Source organism: Phoca vitulina, unplaced genomic scaffold, assembly GCF_004348235.1.
Source record: "Phoca vitulina isolate PV1807 unplaced genomic scaffold, GSC_HSeal_1.0 scaffold67, whole genome shotgun sequence".
Taxonomy (NCBI): Eukaryota; Metazoa; Chordata; class Mammalia; order Carnivora; family Phocidae; genus Phoca; species Phoca vitulina.
In genome coordinates, this window is record NW_022589770.1 from 7,071,183 (window position 1) to 7,086,915 (window position 15,733).

Below are 15,733 nucleotides of genomic sequence, written 5' to 3' on the forward strand. Positions count from 1 at the left end.
CTTTGCATACATTCATTAATTTAATCCTCACAGTGAACCCTGATGTAGAGCGACTTACTGGCTCCATTTCACAGAGGAAGGTAAGAGAGAGACTAAATAAGTTGCAAAGGGTCACACAACTGTTAAGTAGTAAAAAATCAGGACTCAAACCCAGGGACTCAGTTCAGAGCTCAGGCAGCCTGGCCTCAGAGCCCTTTTACCTTTGTTTTTCTGAATTTCATTCTTTGTAAGCCCGTGTATAGGGCTCAAGAAAGGCTGCCATTTTTCCATACAACTAACTCTGAACATGTTCTATAAAACTTTACTTTTATAGGTCTCCTTTTTCTGTCCAAGGAATGTTTCCCATGTTCCGTTCAGTGAGGGAGTCTGGTTCCTCAGCACTGTGGTCATTTTGGCAGCTCTGTGTTCCTCTTCAATCTTCTCCAGTATTTTAAGTAGTTATGGCCTTTCTTCCAGAGAGTACACTGTATTTGAAAACACTTTGCTGTCTGCCAGACCCCATGTAAGCGTACAGGGCTATTATCCAAAGATTGTTTAACCTCTCTGCTCCTCTTCCCTTTATGAAATGGGGCTAATAAGAGTATCCATCTCAAAAAAAAAAAAAGAGTATCCATCTCATAGGGATGAAGTGAGAATTAAATGAAAGTATGTGGAATTCACCTAGAGAATAATGCTAAGCACATAATAAGCTCTTAAGTGTTTGCTGCTATTATTTTTATTATTTAAGAAATTATAAGAATCACTTTCCAATTCACACTAACTACAGAGAACCCTAGGAGACATTTTCTTTCATTTTTTTTTAATTTATTTTTTCCTTTATAAGAGAAGGGTTAAGTAGTCCTACGAATGTATTCTGAATTCTTAAATGTTTACTACAAATGGCTAAATATACTGACTTCTTTATTTCGCCTTGTTATCTTAGGAACTGCTTTCAGAAACAAGGAAGGATTTTGGTTCTTGTCTTTCACAGAATTCCCATAGTGAAAGAAAATGATGACTAGGATTTTAACTAGTTTAAACTATTCACACAAGATTCAGGAACATGGTGACATCCTTTCAAACTAAATAGAGTTTCTAGGATTTTAGATTTCTAATAAGGAAAAAAAACTCTGACCTCGGGTACCTCCATCTGACTGGGGACTGTCATCCCCTCAGCCCCCACCCCCAGTGCTCTTTTATCCCCAGCCTTTTCTTACTGGATCGCCCTCACCACACGAGAGTCCTTACTCCAACCTTTCCTCTCCTCTGGGATCTCCTCAGAGCTCCTCAGATTGAGGGCATCTGTTTGGACCAGGCTCTCTTCTCCTGTTTAACGTCCAACACTGACTCCCTTCCTGCAGCACAGAGCCGATTACAGTCTCATTATCTCAGAGCTCTCGGCTAGAGTTCTCTGCGTTTCTCCTCGCAGCCAGACACCTCACTGCAAATGTCCTTATTCTTCTGTCCCAGCCTTTTCATAAGACAGGAACTTACTGCATTCATAGCTCTTACAGCTATATGCAGTTATTAACTCTGAGTGTCTGTGTGTGTTACACGGGTGGAGGAAGTACATTCAAGGCAGAGGAGGTTAGCAAGCACCAATGCCCCAAAGCGGGAGAGCATGCCTGATGAACTTCAGGAAGAGTAAGAAGATGCTGTGGTAGCTGGAGTGGAGAGCGGAGGCCAGAGAGCTGTGGGAGATGAGTTTAGGGGGGTGGTGGTGGGATCAAATCATGAAGGGTGCTGTCAGCCCCTGCTTTCCATGCCCTGACTGTTAGTTACTGGGTCTGCCTTGGCAAAGAAGACTTCTACAGGGATAAGCCTCTGACATAGCATGTGCAGGAATGTTCTTTTCCTTGATTTGATTGCCAAGCTTAGAAGTTACCATCTGTTCAGGAGTCGTTGAATTTTTTGATTACTTAATGTCTGCAGTATTAGAGCTCCTGGAAAATGGTACTTTTATATCGGTCCACGTCCCAGCCTGGAGTGTGAGTCCAGTATTTACTTGTAACAAATCAGCTTCAGAAATACATTAGTGTTTATCAGACCCTATAAAACACATAATTGGGAAACTATTTAAAATGATTTTGTTGGGGTGCCTGGGTGGCTCAGTCGTTAAGTGTCTGCCTTTGGCTCAGGTCATGGTCCCAGGGTCCTGGGATCAAGTCCCATATCGGGCTCCCTGCTCAGCAGGAAGCCTGCTTCTCCGTCTCCCACTCCCCCTGCTTGTATTCCCCCTCTCTCTGTCTCTCTCTGTCAAAAAATAAATAAAATCTTTAAAAAACATAAAATGATTTTGTTTTACTACTGTTAAAACCTTAATAAATTGATAAAATTGGCAAAAATTAACATATTACATTTTATTACATTTTTAAAAAATTTAGTTATAATTTTTGACCATGTGAACCATTTTTAAGTATGCAGATCAGTGGCATTAAGAACATTCACATTGCTGTGTCACCATCACTACCATCTATCTCCAGAACACTTATATCATCTTACAAAACTGAAAATCTGTCTGCAGTAAATATTAAATAATAATTCCCCATTTCTGCCCTCCCCACTTGCTGGCAACCACCATTCTACTTTCTTTTAACCCTAGTTTTACTGAGAAATAATTGAACATACATCACTGTGTAAGTGATGTAAGGCATATAACATGTTGGCTTGATTTTATATATATTGTAGAAAGATTATCACTGTAGGTTTCAGGTCTTACATTTAAGTCCTTAATCCATCCAGTAGGTTTCAGGATTTACATTTAAGTCCTTAATCCAAGTTAATTTGTGAGTGGTGTAAAATATGGGTCACCTTCGTTCTTTTACATGTAAATATTCAATTATCTCAGCACCATTTACTGAAGAGACTGTCTTTTCTCCATTGAATATTCTTGCCTCCCTTGTCAAATATTAGTTGACCTTATATTCTTGGGTTTATTTCTGGGCTCTTGATTCTATTCCATTGGTCTGTGTGTCTGCTTTTATGCCGGTACTAGACTGTTTTGATGACTTAAAACTTTATAGTATAGCTTCAAATCAGGAAGCGTGATGCCTCCTGCTTTGTTCTTTTTTTCTCAGGGTTTCCTTGACTATTCAGTCTTTTGTGATTCTATATAAATTTCAGCAGTGTTTTTTCTATTTCTTTAAAAAATGCCCTTGGAATCTTGATAGGAATTGCATTGAATCTGTAGATGGCTTTTGATAGCATTTCATGTTTTAGCAATATTCTTCCAACCCATGAACACAGGATACCTTTCCATTTCTGTCTTCTTTGATTTATTTTATCAATGTCTTGTTTTCAGAGTAGAGATATTTCCTCTTTAAGTGTATTACTATTTTATTATTTTTGATGCTATTGTAAATGAGATCGATTTTTTTTCCAGAAAGTTTGTTATTAGTGTATAGAAGTGCTACTTATTTTTGCATGTTAATTTTGTATCCCACAACTTTACTGAATTCATTGATTAGATCTGACAGTTTTTTGGTTGAGTTTTTAGGATTTTTTAATATATAAAATTATGTCATCTACAAATAGAGACAGTTTTACTTCTTCCTTTCCAAGGATAGGATACTTTCTGATACTTTTTATTTTTCTTGCCTGATTGCTGTAGGTAGGCTTTCCAGTACTGTGTTGACTAAGTGTGGTCAAAGTGGGCACCTTTGTCTTATTCCTGATCTTAGAGGAGAAGCTTTCATCCTTTCGCTATTGAGTATGATGTTAGCTTCAGCCTTGCTATATATGGCCTTTATTATGTGGAGATATGTTCCTTCTATGCCTAATTTGTTGAGTTTTTATCATGAAAGGATGTCAGCTTTTGTCAAATGCTTTTTTTCCCTCTGTCTATGAAATGTTCATATAATTCTTTTATTTTTGTTCTATTAATGTGATTTGTCACATTGGTTGATTTGCCTAGGTTGTACCATCCCTGCATCCCAGGGATACATCCTGCTTAATCTTGGTGAGTGGTCCTTTTAATGTGCTGCAGAATTCTGTTTGCTAATATTTTATTGAGAATTTTTGCATACATACTCACCAGCAATATTGTGTACTGTAGTTTTCTTTTCTAGTACTGACCTTTTCTGGTTTTGGTATCAGGATAATGCTGGTCTTGTACAATGAGTTTGGGTGCGTTCCTTCCTCTTTGATTTTTGGAAGCATTTTAGAAAGATTGGTGTTTATTCTTCTTAAGTGACTAGTAAAATTTACCAGTGAAGCCATCTGGTTCTGGACTTTTCTTTGTTGGGGACTATTGATTACTGATTCAATCTCCTTACTAGTTATTGGTCTATTCAGATTTTCTATTTCTTTCTGATTCAGTCTTAGTAAGTTGTATGTTTCTAAGAATTTTTCCATTTCTTCTAGGTTGTCCAGTTTGTTGGTGTATAGTTGTTCATAATAGCCTCTTGTGATCCTTTGAATTTCTGTGCTAACAGTTATAATGTCTTATTTTTCATTTATAATTTTGTCGATTTGGGTCCCTTTTCCTTGGTTAGTGTAGCTAGGGGCCTGTCAATTTTGCTTATCTTTTCAAAGAACCAACTCTTGATTTGGTTAGTCTTTTCTATTATTTGTCTCTTCTCTATTTCATTTGTTTCTGCTGTCATCTTTACTCTCGCCTTCCTTCTGCCGAATTTGGAGTCAGTTTATTCTTTTTCTAGTTCATTAAAATATAGAGTTACGTTGCTTATTTGGGATCTTTCTAGTCTCTAAATGTTGGCATATATTGCTATGCATTTCACTCTCAGAATTGCTTTTGTTTCATCCCATAAGTTCTAGTACATTGTGTCTCCATTTTCATTTGTCTCATGGAACTTTTTACCATTCTCCTTTCTGTCTCTATGGATTTGACTATTTTAGATACATCATATAAATGAATTTGTGTAGTATTTGTCCTTTATTTCACTTAGCTGGCTTATTTCACTTAACATAATGTTTTCAAGGTTCATCTGTGTTGTAGCATGTATCAGAATTTTTTCCCCTTCTAAGGCTAAATAATATTCCATAGTATGTATATACCATTTTGTTTATCCATTCATCTTTAGATGGACACTTTGTTATTTTGAATGATTTTTCTTATGAACATGGCTGTACAAATATTTCCTCAAGACCTTTCTTTAATTTTGAGAGGATATATACCCAGAAATGGAATTGTTGGATCATAGGGTAATTCTATTTTTAATTTTTTTTAGGAACTTCCATACTGTTTTCTGTAGTGGCTACAACATTTCACATTCTACCAACAGTATGCAAGGTTCCAACTTCTCCAGTTTCTCCTTGCCAACACTTCTTTTCTTTTTTTCTTTTCTTTCTTATTTTTAAGATTTTTATTTATTTATTTGTCAGAGAGAGAGAGACAGAGAGAGCATGAGACTATGAGCAGGGGAGAGGGGGAGAGGGAGAAGCAGGCTCCCTGCTGAGCGAGGAGGCTGATGCGGGAAACGATCCCAGGACCCTGGGATCATGACCTGAGCCAGAGGCAGACACTTAACCAACTGAGCCACCCCGATGTCTGTTTTTTGTTTTTTGTTTTTTTGTTTTTGTTTTTGTTTTTGATAGTAGCCATCCCAGTGGGTAGGTACAAGGTGGTATCACATTATGGTTTTGATTTGCATTTCCCTAATCATCGGTGATGTTGAACATCTTTTCATATGCTTATGGACCATTTATATATCTTCTTTGGAGAAGTGTCTGTTTAATTCCTTTGCCCATTTAAATCAGATTGTTTATTTTTTTTATTGTTGATTTTTTGGTGTTCTCTTTATATTCTGGATATTAATCCCTTATGCAGAAAGTGATTTGCAAATATTTTCTTCCATTCTGTGAGTTGCCTTTTTACTTTATTGATAGTATTTTTTGATTAACAAAAGCTCTTGGGGCACCTGGGTGGCTCAGTCATTGGGCGTCTGCCTTCGGCTCAGGTCATGGTCCCAGGGTCCTGGGATCGGCCCCGCATTGGGCTCCCTGCTCCGTGGGGGGCCTGCTTCTCCCTCCCCCACTCCCCCTGCTTGTGTTCCCTCTCTCGCTGTGTCTCTCTCTGTCAAATAAATAAAATCTTAAAAAAAAAAAAAAAAAAAGCTCTTAATTTTGTTGAGGTTTAATTTGTCTGTCTTAATTTTGTCTTAATTTTGCCTTTGGTGTTCTATCCAAAAATCATTGCAAAACCCAGCATTGTGAGGTTTCTCCCGCCTAAGCTTTCTTATAAGAGCTTAATTTTTTTTTTATCTTTATAGGGTTGAACTTTGGAGAGAACCAAGCAAATCTTTGGGCATCAGCATTGTTGGTGGAAGAGGCATGGGGAGTCGTCTAAGCAACGGTGAAGTGATGAGGGGCATTTTCATCAAACATGTTCTTGAAGATAGTCCAGCTGGCAAAAATGGAACCTTGAAACCTGGAGATAGAATAGTAGAGGTACCCTCTAGTGAGCTTTCTGTGCCAAAGTTGTTCTTACTAAGGGAATCATCATCTTTATACTGGTCACTTGACCCAACGTGAAAGTAAAATGTTTTATGGTTAAAGCATTTCTTTCTTATATGTCCCATTTCATCCATAATTTTTCTCTTTAGTGCATGGTGACAGATTATATATCTTGATTCAGAGACTGATGTTTGGAGATACAACCATTTTAAAAAACATTGGCTCTGAGTTAAAATAATGAAGTTCTATTTGAAAGAACAAAGCAAATTTCCTGGGGAAAAAATGGAATTGTTTGAAATTATGTATACATGCACAAAATATATACATCTTAACTAAGTTCTCCAGTGAGATTTTATTTTAAGAAATGCTTTGTCATGATCATTTCATTGTAGATTAACTTTGTTGGGAAAGATTGTTTTCCAAGTGAGTCTTTATGGTAAATCTTTTATGCTAATTACCCTGATTATCTTTTACATAAATGCTCCCACCCCCACAATCCAGGCTCAGATTTTCCTCCTCCTTCTTCTCAGTGCTGTGCCCATTCATCACTGAGGGGTGTGTGTGTGTGTGTATTTACACACTCATGTATGTGTAACTTTGGTATGTGCAAGAGAAGTATTTGGTTAAATTGTTCCTAATCTCTTAATTCAAAACAAAATATAGTATTTTATTTATTTATTTTTTTTAATTTTATTTATTTTTGAGAGAGAGAGAGAATGACACAGAGAGAGAATGAGAGGGGTGAGGGTCAGAGGGAGAAGCAGACTCCCTGCTAAGCAGGGAGCCTGATGTGGGACTTGATCCCAGGGACTCCAGGATCATGACCTGAGCCGAAGGCAGTCGCTTAACCAACTGAGCCACCCAGGCGCCCCAAAATATAGTATTTTAAATGGACTTTTCTCCATGGTCACTACTCATTTGCTCAGCAAATATTCCTGGAGCACCTGTTGCGTTCCAGATGCTATGACATGCTCGGGGCATTCCGCAGGAAACAAGCACCATGCTTGCTGTCAAGTGTGACAGACTTAACAAGTCATCGAGTCACTTCAGAACAGTGTGATAAATTATTTGATCAGGGAAAGTGTAGTTTTAGTTAAGAGGGTAGAGGGAGGGTACCTGATTTGCTAAGTTGTCAGGATTTATAGAGTAGAGTAAAAGAGTAAAAGAGACAACTTCCCAGTAGAAACCAATCACTTTATTGCTATAAGAACCATTATATTTACTTTATACAAGTGATTGTCTCTCATTTTCTAAATCCATATAACTTACCATTAAAATGCACTAATTTCATAGAAGAAGGTTACAACATTTTAACCACAACTTTAAAATGAACATTTTTAGGATTTATTTATTTAGTCCTTTACTGGTTGATTGTGAGAGCTGAAGATGAGGAAGATTGAGGCTTGGGAGGACACAAGGGTCATGTCTGTTTTGTCTTGTTTTTATCTCCAACCATTTGGAAGAAGAATGATGGGCTTGTTCTCTCTTCCTGCATCCTTACCTTTCATTAGGGGATATCTTAGCCCCTTTTTAAAGAACTCTTATTTAGGATACTATCTAAAGTTCCCAACTTCAGATTATCACAGGGCAGTTTATTTTATGGCTAAATCACTGTTACATTATCAGCACCTTTGACCTAAGGAGAAAAAGTAAGAAATATTTATAATTATTTCTGGAAAGGATTGATCACAGTTGGCACCAAAATGTTGTTTAAATGTATTGAGGGAGTTAAAGCATCCTTTCAAATTGAAAAGGTATTTTGTGTGTGTGTGTGTTGCAAAGTACTCTGTGCTATTTAGCAGTGGTTTGTTGAGGGCTGTTATGTACGGGGTCTTTTCTAGTAAGTAAGAAAGCTTAGGCCTCTGTAATCCTGGGGATTCTGAAACCTACATCTGCCAAGTATTTAGACTAGACTAGTCGAGACCTACAAGGTATTCCATTCTAAGTATATAGAGTTCTTGGACTTGAGCAAAGATATTTAATGTCCTATTAAATGTTTCCACAAATGGAATATATAATAGACATGAGTACTAACTTTTATTCTACAAAAAAATGAAAGCCATTTTTAATATGCACTGAAATGCATATTACATTATCCAAGTATCAACCTGGGGGAGGTTTTCAGTTAAATGTATGTAATTCTTTTAAAGGTGACAATGTTCTATGCAGAGATCTAATAATTAATTTTCTTTTCCAGAATTGTGTCTACTCTGATTTTGCTATTTTGTTATATATATCCTATTGTGTGATAATTGGAAATGATAAAATGATAATAGTATCCTATAGTTTTCTGGCAGGATTAGCATTTGGCCTTTCAAACTATTTTCCTTCCTATTCATATAGTATGTTAGCTGAGCTGATTATCACCCAGGCAATCCATGGTCAATAAAAAGTTACAAAATAACATTCATTTTCAAGCTATTTATAGAAGAATTACTAACAAGCACAATTTCTTGGCTTCCAGCTCCTGTCATGTCTACTACAAAGATTCTTCTGCAAAACTAATCTTGCCATAACCTGATTTTTCTGAACATCAGAATTTTATTTTTCACTTCAAGCTTCCCTGTACAGAGAGAAACACACAAAGCATCGCCCACCCATTTCCCAAACTAGTCTATAATGGATCGGGAGAAAATGTGTACAGTGACTTTCATGCGAGGCAGTTCCCTTATATTATTTCTTTAATGATTTTGATTTATTGAAGGAACAACGGATAGTGTAAAGAAAGCAGAAGCAGAGCCTTCATGTCAACTGATGATTATTTCAGTTGGTTATGGGGACAGAAATCAGGGTCCAAAATAAGGGACCACAATCTGCTGGATAAATGCAAAGTTCTGGAATCTCACAAGTAGTCTCAATTATTTTTGATTCTGAAACAGATTTTCCAGGAGCCTCACCCAGGATCCTCAGAACTACAGATCCACAAATTGTTCTGTTGTTCTATAGCTTCTTGAAATGTTAAGCTGAGGCCTTCCATTGCAGGTGGATGGAATGGACCTCAGAGATGCAAGCCATGAGCAAGCTGTGGAAGCCATTCGGAAAGCAGGCAACCCCGTAGTCTTTATGGTACAGAGCATTATAAACAGACCAAGGGTAAGCAAACAAAAAGGGCAAGGTAGGCAAATCCAAACAATGTTCAACTTGGAGTCTAATGTATCAAGGGCCAAGTTGTCTCTAGGAGCAGATATCCAGTCTTGAAATCTCAGGAGACTTGTTAAAACTTTATATTGTTTTTTTTTTTTTTTTTTGAGTTGTCCTGGAAATCCCTTCTACCGTGTTTAATAAACACTTCAAGTCTATTAAAAACATACAGAAGTAGGATCCATTGGTGGCCATAGGTATCTAGATGGATAATTATTAGTATTCACCGTAGTCACAAAATATATGTTGTTAAGAGGAATGTGGTAGAATGACTTAGCTTACTAGTGTATGACCTCTGAGTTCCTGAGAAGCCAGAGAGATTACATTTTCTTATGTATATATCCTCTAGACAGAATTTCCAATGTATGCAATCCCATGATCACCTGTGAATCATCTTGAATGTATTTACCTGTCCCACTGAACATTCTACATAGTGGAAATTTAAGCAGTATGTTTATATAGGAATGATTTCCTAACTGCTGCTTCCCAGCCGTGATCACTGTATAGCTCTTCATCACTGGATAGCCCCCTGTGGACAGAAACCTACTAACCCGTTTTACCATCAGGCATGACAGGTAAAATGGCTTTAAAAATATTTTAGAAAGTACAATGGATGCATTTAATTAATGTTGTTGATGGAGAAGATACTAAGCGAGTCTTTGTGTATTTGATATGCCCTAATGATTCTGAAGATGAAAATTATGCCAAGAGTTTAAAACTATTTTTTTACTATTCCTTCTTTATGTCTCAGTGAAAAAGATTATTTGCTTATGCAGCAGTTCTTAAGCATATTTGGGCCACATACCCCTTGGAAAGTTCTTCAGAAACATACGTGTTCACTGAAAAGTTTGTGTATCATTTTAGGAGCTTCCTAGATATTCTGAAACTCATAGAGGTTCTACTTCTGGATTTTAGTGAAAACAAAACAACCCCTGTCATAGTGATTCTCTTTGAAATAGCTGCTCATTAGCTTTGAGGTTTGGTTGTCTTTAAAAGGAAAATGTCAACATATGTGAGGGAAATTAAAAGAACCATCTAAAACTTTAAAATATATAATTATTTTGTAGTTTATCATTTTAAAATTAAGAATATAAGAAATCAGTGCTCAAATGATGGAAAGAGAGTAGCAAACAGCTCTGTAGCCGAGATCAGTAAAAGTAACTTGTCAGTCTTCTGTGCAATGGAATTCACAGTGACCAAATTTATCCTGTTGGTCCTTCCTTTTGTTGTCAAGACAGGTGTAGCTGTGGTCTGGGTTTACTGTAAGAAATGAATTTAGTAGTTCTTAATGTAAGCAGTTATCTTCACATCTGCAGTTGTTAATCATTCAGTTGTTTATTGTTAGGTAATAATTATCCATTCAGATGAGAAAATCTGCCAAATGGTCGGGCTGCATCGTGCTGCATTCTCTTCAAATGGTATTCAGTTTGTTTAAATAACTACAAATCTTTCCACATTTGTTTCCATTTGTTGTGTCAAACATAGATACAGCACGATGGTATTGGTGAATGGCTGTTTAAGTTAAAACAGTTTTTTTGTGTGTGTGGGTGGGTTTTATTCCTTTTGTTTTATTTCTGATTTCCAACTTTTATATCATGTAGGACAATACTGTAAACTGCTGAATAGGATTCTTCATAGTACTTTTAGAAACTTAAACTACAAACATTTCTTTCAATGCCAGTCACATTTTCTAATGAGCTGGGAAGATATTTTTCTCATACACCTGGAAAATATTCCTGTTTTACTGTCTGAGGTATAATGACACTTGATTTTATAGCAACTATTCCAGGAGAAATCTTGCCTAGAGTGACATGTTTAGTCAAGTTACATGTGACAGGATTCAGGGCACACTGCCCCAAAATAGGGCACACTGGCATATTGAATATTTTAAGCTGAAGGAATTTAGGAAAAGAAAGCTGCTGGAATGATTCTGACCTCCCCCTTCTCCCCTGATTCAGGTCATAAAAACCCTCATGTGAAAGGTGCCTTCCCCGTACCTGGAGGAAAGGAACATCCTTACCTTCAGAGATGCAGGGGTACTGGGAGGGACCCGAATGAACACACCTTGCTAAGTTTTCCCCCGTTTCCCCACTTAGCTCATATTCTTTTGTCCTATCAAATTTCCCTGACTTTCCACTCTTCAGCAAACCTAGTGTCAAAATACTCCTGTTTAACCATTTCTTCAGGTCTTCACTATCTTTTGAAGGCTGTGTGTCACATAAAAGTTAACATTAAATCAATACATATATATACTTTTCTCTTGTTAATCTGTTTTTTATTACAGAGATCCAGCTGAGAACCTAAGATGAATAGAGGAAAGATATTTTTCCTCCTCTGCATATGCATTCAGCTTTGAGAAATCAGAATTACTTTTGCATTTAAAATGGGATATACTGGATTTTCAGTGATTTACTTCCTTGTGAAATAATCATGTCTCCAGTAATCTAAAGGAAAAAAAAAAAAAACAAATACATAAGTCTCTCAATGGAAAATGTTTTATTTGTAGATGCAATAAAACTTCAAAAAGAATCTCATAGATAGGCTGAAAAGACAGTCTCTTTGGCACATAGACTATTCAAGAATCAGAACTTCGCAGAACTGAGAATAATAATGATAGTAATATTTAGTAATAAATTCCATACTTACTGATTTATTACTGACCATTCCATCAGTTGGACCGCATTGTCTTCCCAAAGGGTAGGCCCTATTAATATGGGCCAGAGAATGTTTTTGTCTTCCCTGTGCTTCTTCTTAGTTAATAATATTTCCATTCCTATCAGCCCTTAGAACTATAAACAGGAGTTTCATCATTGATTTTTTAATAAGAAATATGGCCTGTTTCTATAATTCTTTTCATAGTAATAGATCTACCACTTCATTTGCTGTGCTCATGCTGTACTTTTATACTTTGCTATCAGGGCCAAATTCTAATCCTATAAGAGCTGGAAATTGAAACAAATAAAAAAGCAAAACAAAAAACTAGAGCTCTCTCTAAATATTCCATTTCTTGCCATTATGGTTCTATTTTTTTATTGTTCTACAGAATTATAAAGGAAATATAAAGCCTAAAAATTCTATGTATGAGGATTGGAAATAATTTTCACCTTCCATAGCATTGAGTTATTTTGCCTAGAATATGTTTTTAATCTCTGCCTAGTCATTTTTTCCACCTTAATAAATGGTCGTGTTCCTTGGCATTTGTGATCTTTTTCTTTTGTAAAGCAGGAGTTGACATTTAAACTGAAAAGCAGAGAGAAAGTTGAGATGAGCAGAAATGTCATTGTGCCCATTTCTTTTTCCCGTCTTCCCTCTGTAGGAAAAACATTGCAAGAAGAGCAGATTGAAAGGGTAATGTGGCATAAGCTTTAGTGCGGGCGTACGGAGGATAGAGGCTTTCCAGAGTGTTCTCCCAGACAGGGTGGTGTCACATGACAGCCTCTCCCTACTCTTGATGCTTGCCAGGAGGACTTTTTTATAGACAGAAGTAACACAAACATTTAATTGGAGCCAAAATGAATTTTAAATGTCTGCAATTTCCCCTGAAAGATACAGTCAATAAAAGAAAAAGATAGCGGGTATGAAAAGAAGGAGAAGAATTTATTGTGCTGAGGAAATTACTTTCCTTTTTTTTTTTTTTTTTTTTACTATGAAAATGCTAAAGTCTATCTGGCAGTCATCCTGCCTTTAATATGTATATTCAACTCCAATAGTCCTAGCTCAGGGCATATCTCAAGCAAGCACAAAATCTATGAGAATCACTCTAAGCCAGGACTTCTAATATATTCAAAGCCTCATAAATTCCCCCTAATATGGGAACTTTTATACGTAAATTAAAAAAAAAAAAATCAATGTTTCTACTCCACAAAAAGTGGGTAGAAATCGAGAACACCCACTGAACAGTGGTTCATTTCTTTAAAATTGTTGATTTCATTTTTTTTTAAATGAAAAACTACCATTGATTTGAAGCCACCTTAATCTCTAGTCTAAATATGAAAATTTTCCTTCCTGGGAAGCAAGATAAAAGAATCATGAAGGTTACCAGTGAACTAGCAGACAAATGTTTAATTTGCATTCTGGAACAGATAGACCATCTTTTTATTTTACAAAAAAAGCATAATTTGCTTTTAAAAGTAAACCAAAAAATTATGGCTTTAATTTTGATACCTGTTTACTGATATGCGTGGAACATAGATAAATACATAAAGTGGGCAAAATTTATGTACATCTCTCTGTGATAGTGAAAATAAAAGAAATTTGGTATCAATTTCCCAAACTCCTTTCCTTTGTGGCCAGATTGAGATTCAGGTGTAGATGCAGATCACTAGAGGTAAACGACTGTTTAATATGATGTTGTTATTAATCTCTAGATCTGACAGGATCTGGTTTCACACTGTTATTTCAATCAGTACTTTGTTCTTAAAACTGAGTTGTGTTAAATACATTTCTTTTGCGCTCAGCGCCTCTTATGTTTCCTTTTAGAAATCCCCTTTGCCTTCCTTGCCGCACAACCTTTACCCTAAGTACAACTTCAGCAGCACTAACCCATTTGCTGATTCTCTACCGTTCAACGCTGACAAGGTTGGATAATGCCACTGTCTTGCCATTGCCTTTTGCAAATGTTTTGTTCTTTGTTACTATGCCTTTGTCCTAGTTCACTGTTTACTAAATTTGGGCAGGGAAGAAAACAAAACCAAACAAAACTGTGTGTTTGGAGTGGGCATGCAAATCCTTTCTTAAGCACATTTTTTTTGCCAGAGCATATTTATTTTTATAGCTGAAATTAGATGGCCCTCCTGAACAGTAAGGGAGAATCGTGAGTCCAATGCCTTTCCTCAATTTTGTTGTGAGTTAAATTTTCTGATATTTAAATTTTTGCTAATTGCCAAATATATGAACTACTTTCACACAAAAGTTATTTGAAGCCTTGTATTGGTTTAATCCTTCTCAGACTTCTACAAGGTGGTCCTAAAAGCCCTTCTGTGTGTTAATCACTCCACAAATAATTGCACCTATGCAGGAGTGTGTTGAATGTTCATAAAGTGTGTCCATGCAAATGCCTGATTCAGGAAATATATAACTGTTTCAATGCTTGTAAACCTAGACGTGGATATTCTCATATAATGATGAAATTTCAAATCCAAAATTGAAACAAAAACTTACAAGAACTTGTATATTATAATTTGATCATGATAAGGAAGAAAGCTTTCAACAATTTCAGGAAGCACTTTATGAATATTCATTGGATTTTCATGTTACTGTAATATGGATAACCAAAGATGCTGTATCTGAAGGAGTATGTTTTCTGTTACTGTAGGAATTACAGAATTCAAGTAGAGTTACCTTCCGTTGTTCCCCAACTAACCCTTTTGCTCCCACACCATTTAAGGTTTGTCTCAGTGTGAAATGCTCGTGAATAAGTAGGTGTGTTATGGTGTGCTATGTGTGTGTGTTACACCTGTATGCATACACGGCATGGAGTGATTTCAAGCGCACTTTGTATATTTTTGCCGATGAAGGCTAAACGATCTTTGTTAAAGAGTTATATTTTCATTAGTAATTTTTTTATGTGACAAAATTTTTTTATTTTTTAATTTTCAATTAGCCAACATATAAGTACACCATTAGTTTTTGATTAAGAAGTGTCAACAATAAACTAATTACATGATCTCATTGAGAATGAAGGTTTAACACCTAATTGCCCCTTTTTGTAAGTACAGGCTCGTATTTTTTTATGATTAATCAGTAATGTTAGGATGCCATTTTAGTTTACTCACAGTATGAAAACATTGTGCCTAAGAAAAGTCTTGAACAATTTTTTAGACGGGCAGGTTTTGTTTTTGTTTTCGTTTTTGTTTTTTAAGGTAAATGGCAGCTAAGGAAAGTTATGAAGCAAGACCTATTACATTTGCATCCATAAATTTATTAAAATTATGGGAAGTTTAAATCAGATTTTGTTCCCCTTTTTAAAAATCAAATGGGCTTAATTTATTCTTGCTAACATTTTCTGTTACTATAGAGAAGTATTTTTTTTATTTTAACCAGAAAAAATGTAAATTACATACTACCCCCTGTCCCAACCTTAGTATGTTAAATGAACCTGGATTGGATCAAATGAGGTTTCTTGTTTTTTGGTCATTTCATTTGTACATTGTTGATTTGAGAGTTTTATGGCACAGCATTTGAGAAGATGACAGGGTTT

General features: G+C 36.1%; 1 protein-coding gene across 12 annotated transcripts in view; it reads left to right on the forward strand.

Annotated features, from left to right (window-relative positions):
- Positions 1–15,733, forward strand: part of MPDZ (multiple PDZ domain crumbs cell polarity complex component) — a 160,782-nt gene that overhangs the window by 110,935 nt on the left and 34,114 nt on the right. For 5 of the 12 annotated variants that reach the window (XM_032392440.1, XM_032392448.1, XM_032392442.1 and 2 more), the window contains 4 exons: positions 6,210–6,387; positions 9,376–9,486; positions 14,014–14,112; positions 14,849–14,920. In XM_032392440.1, the coding sequence (XP_032248331.1) occupies positions 6,210–6,387; positions 9,376–9,486; positions 14,014–14,112; positions 14,849–14,920 (460 nt within the window). The remainder of the gene's footprint in view (positions 1–6,209; positions 6,388–9,375; positions 9,487–14,013; positions 14,113–14,848; positions 14,921–15,733) is intronic. The other 7 variants (XM_032392443.1, XM_032392444.1, XM_032392449.1 and 4 more) reach the window with 4 other exon arrangements.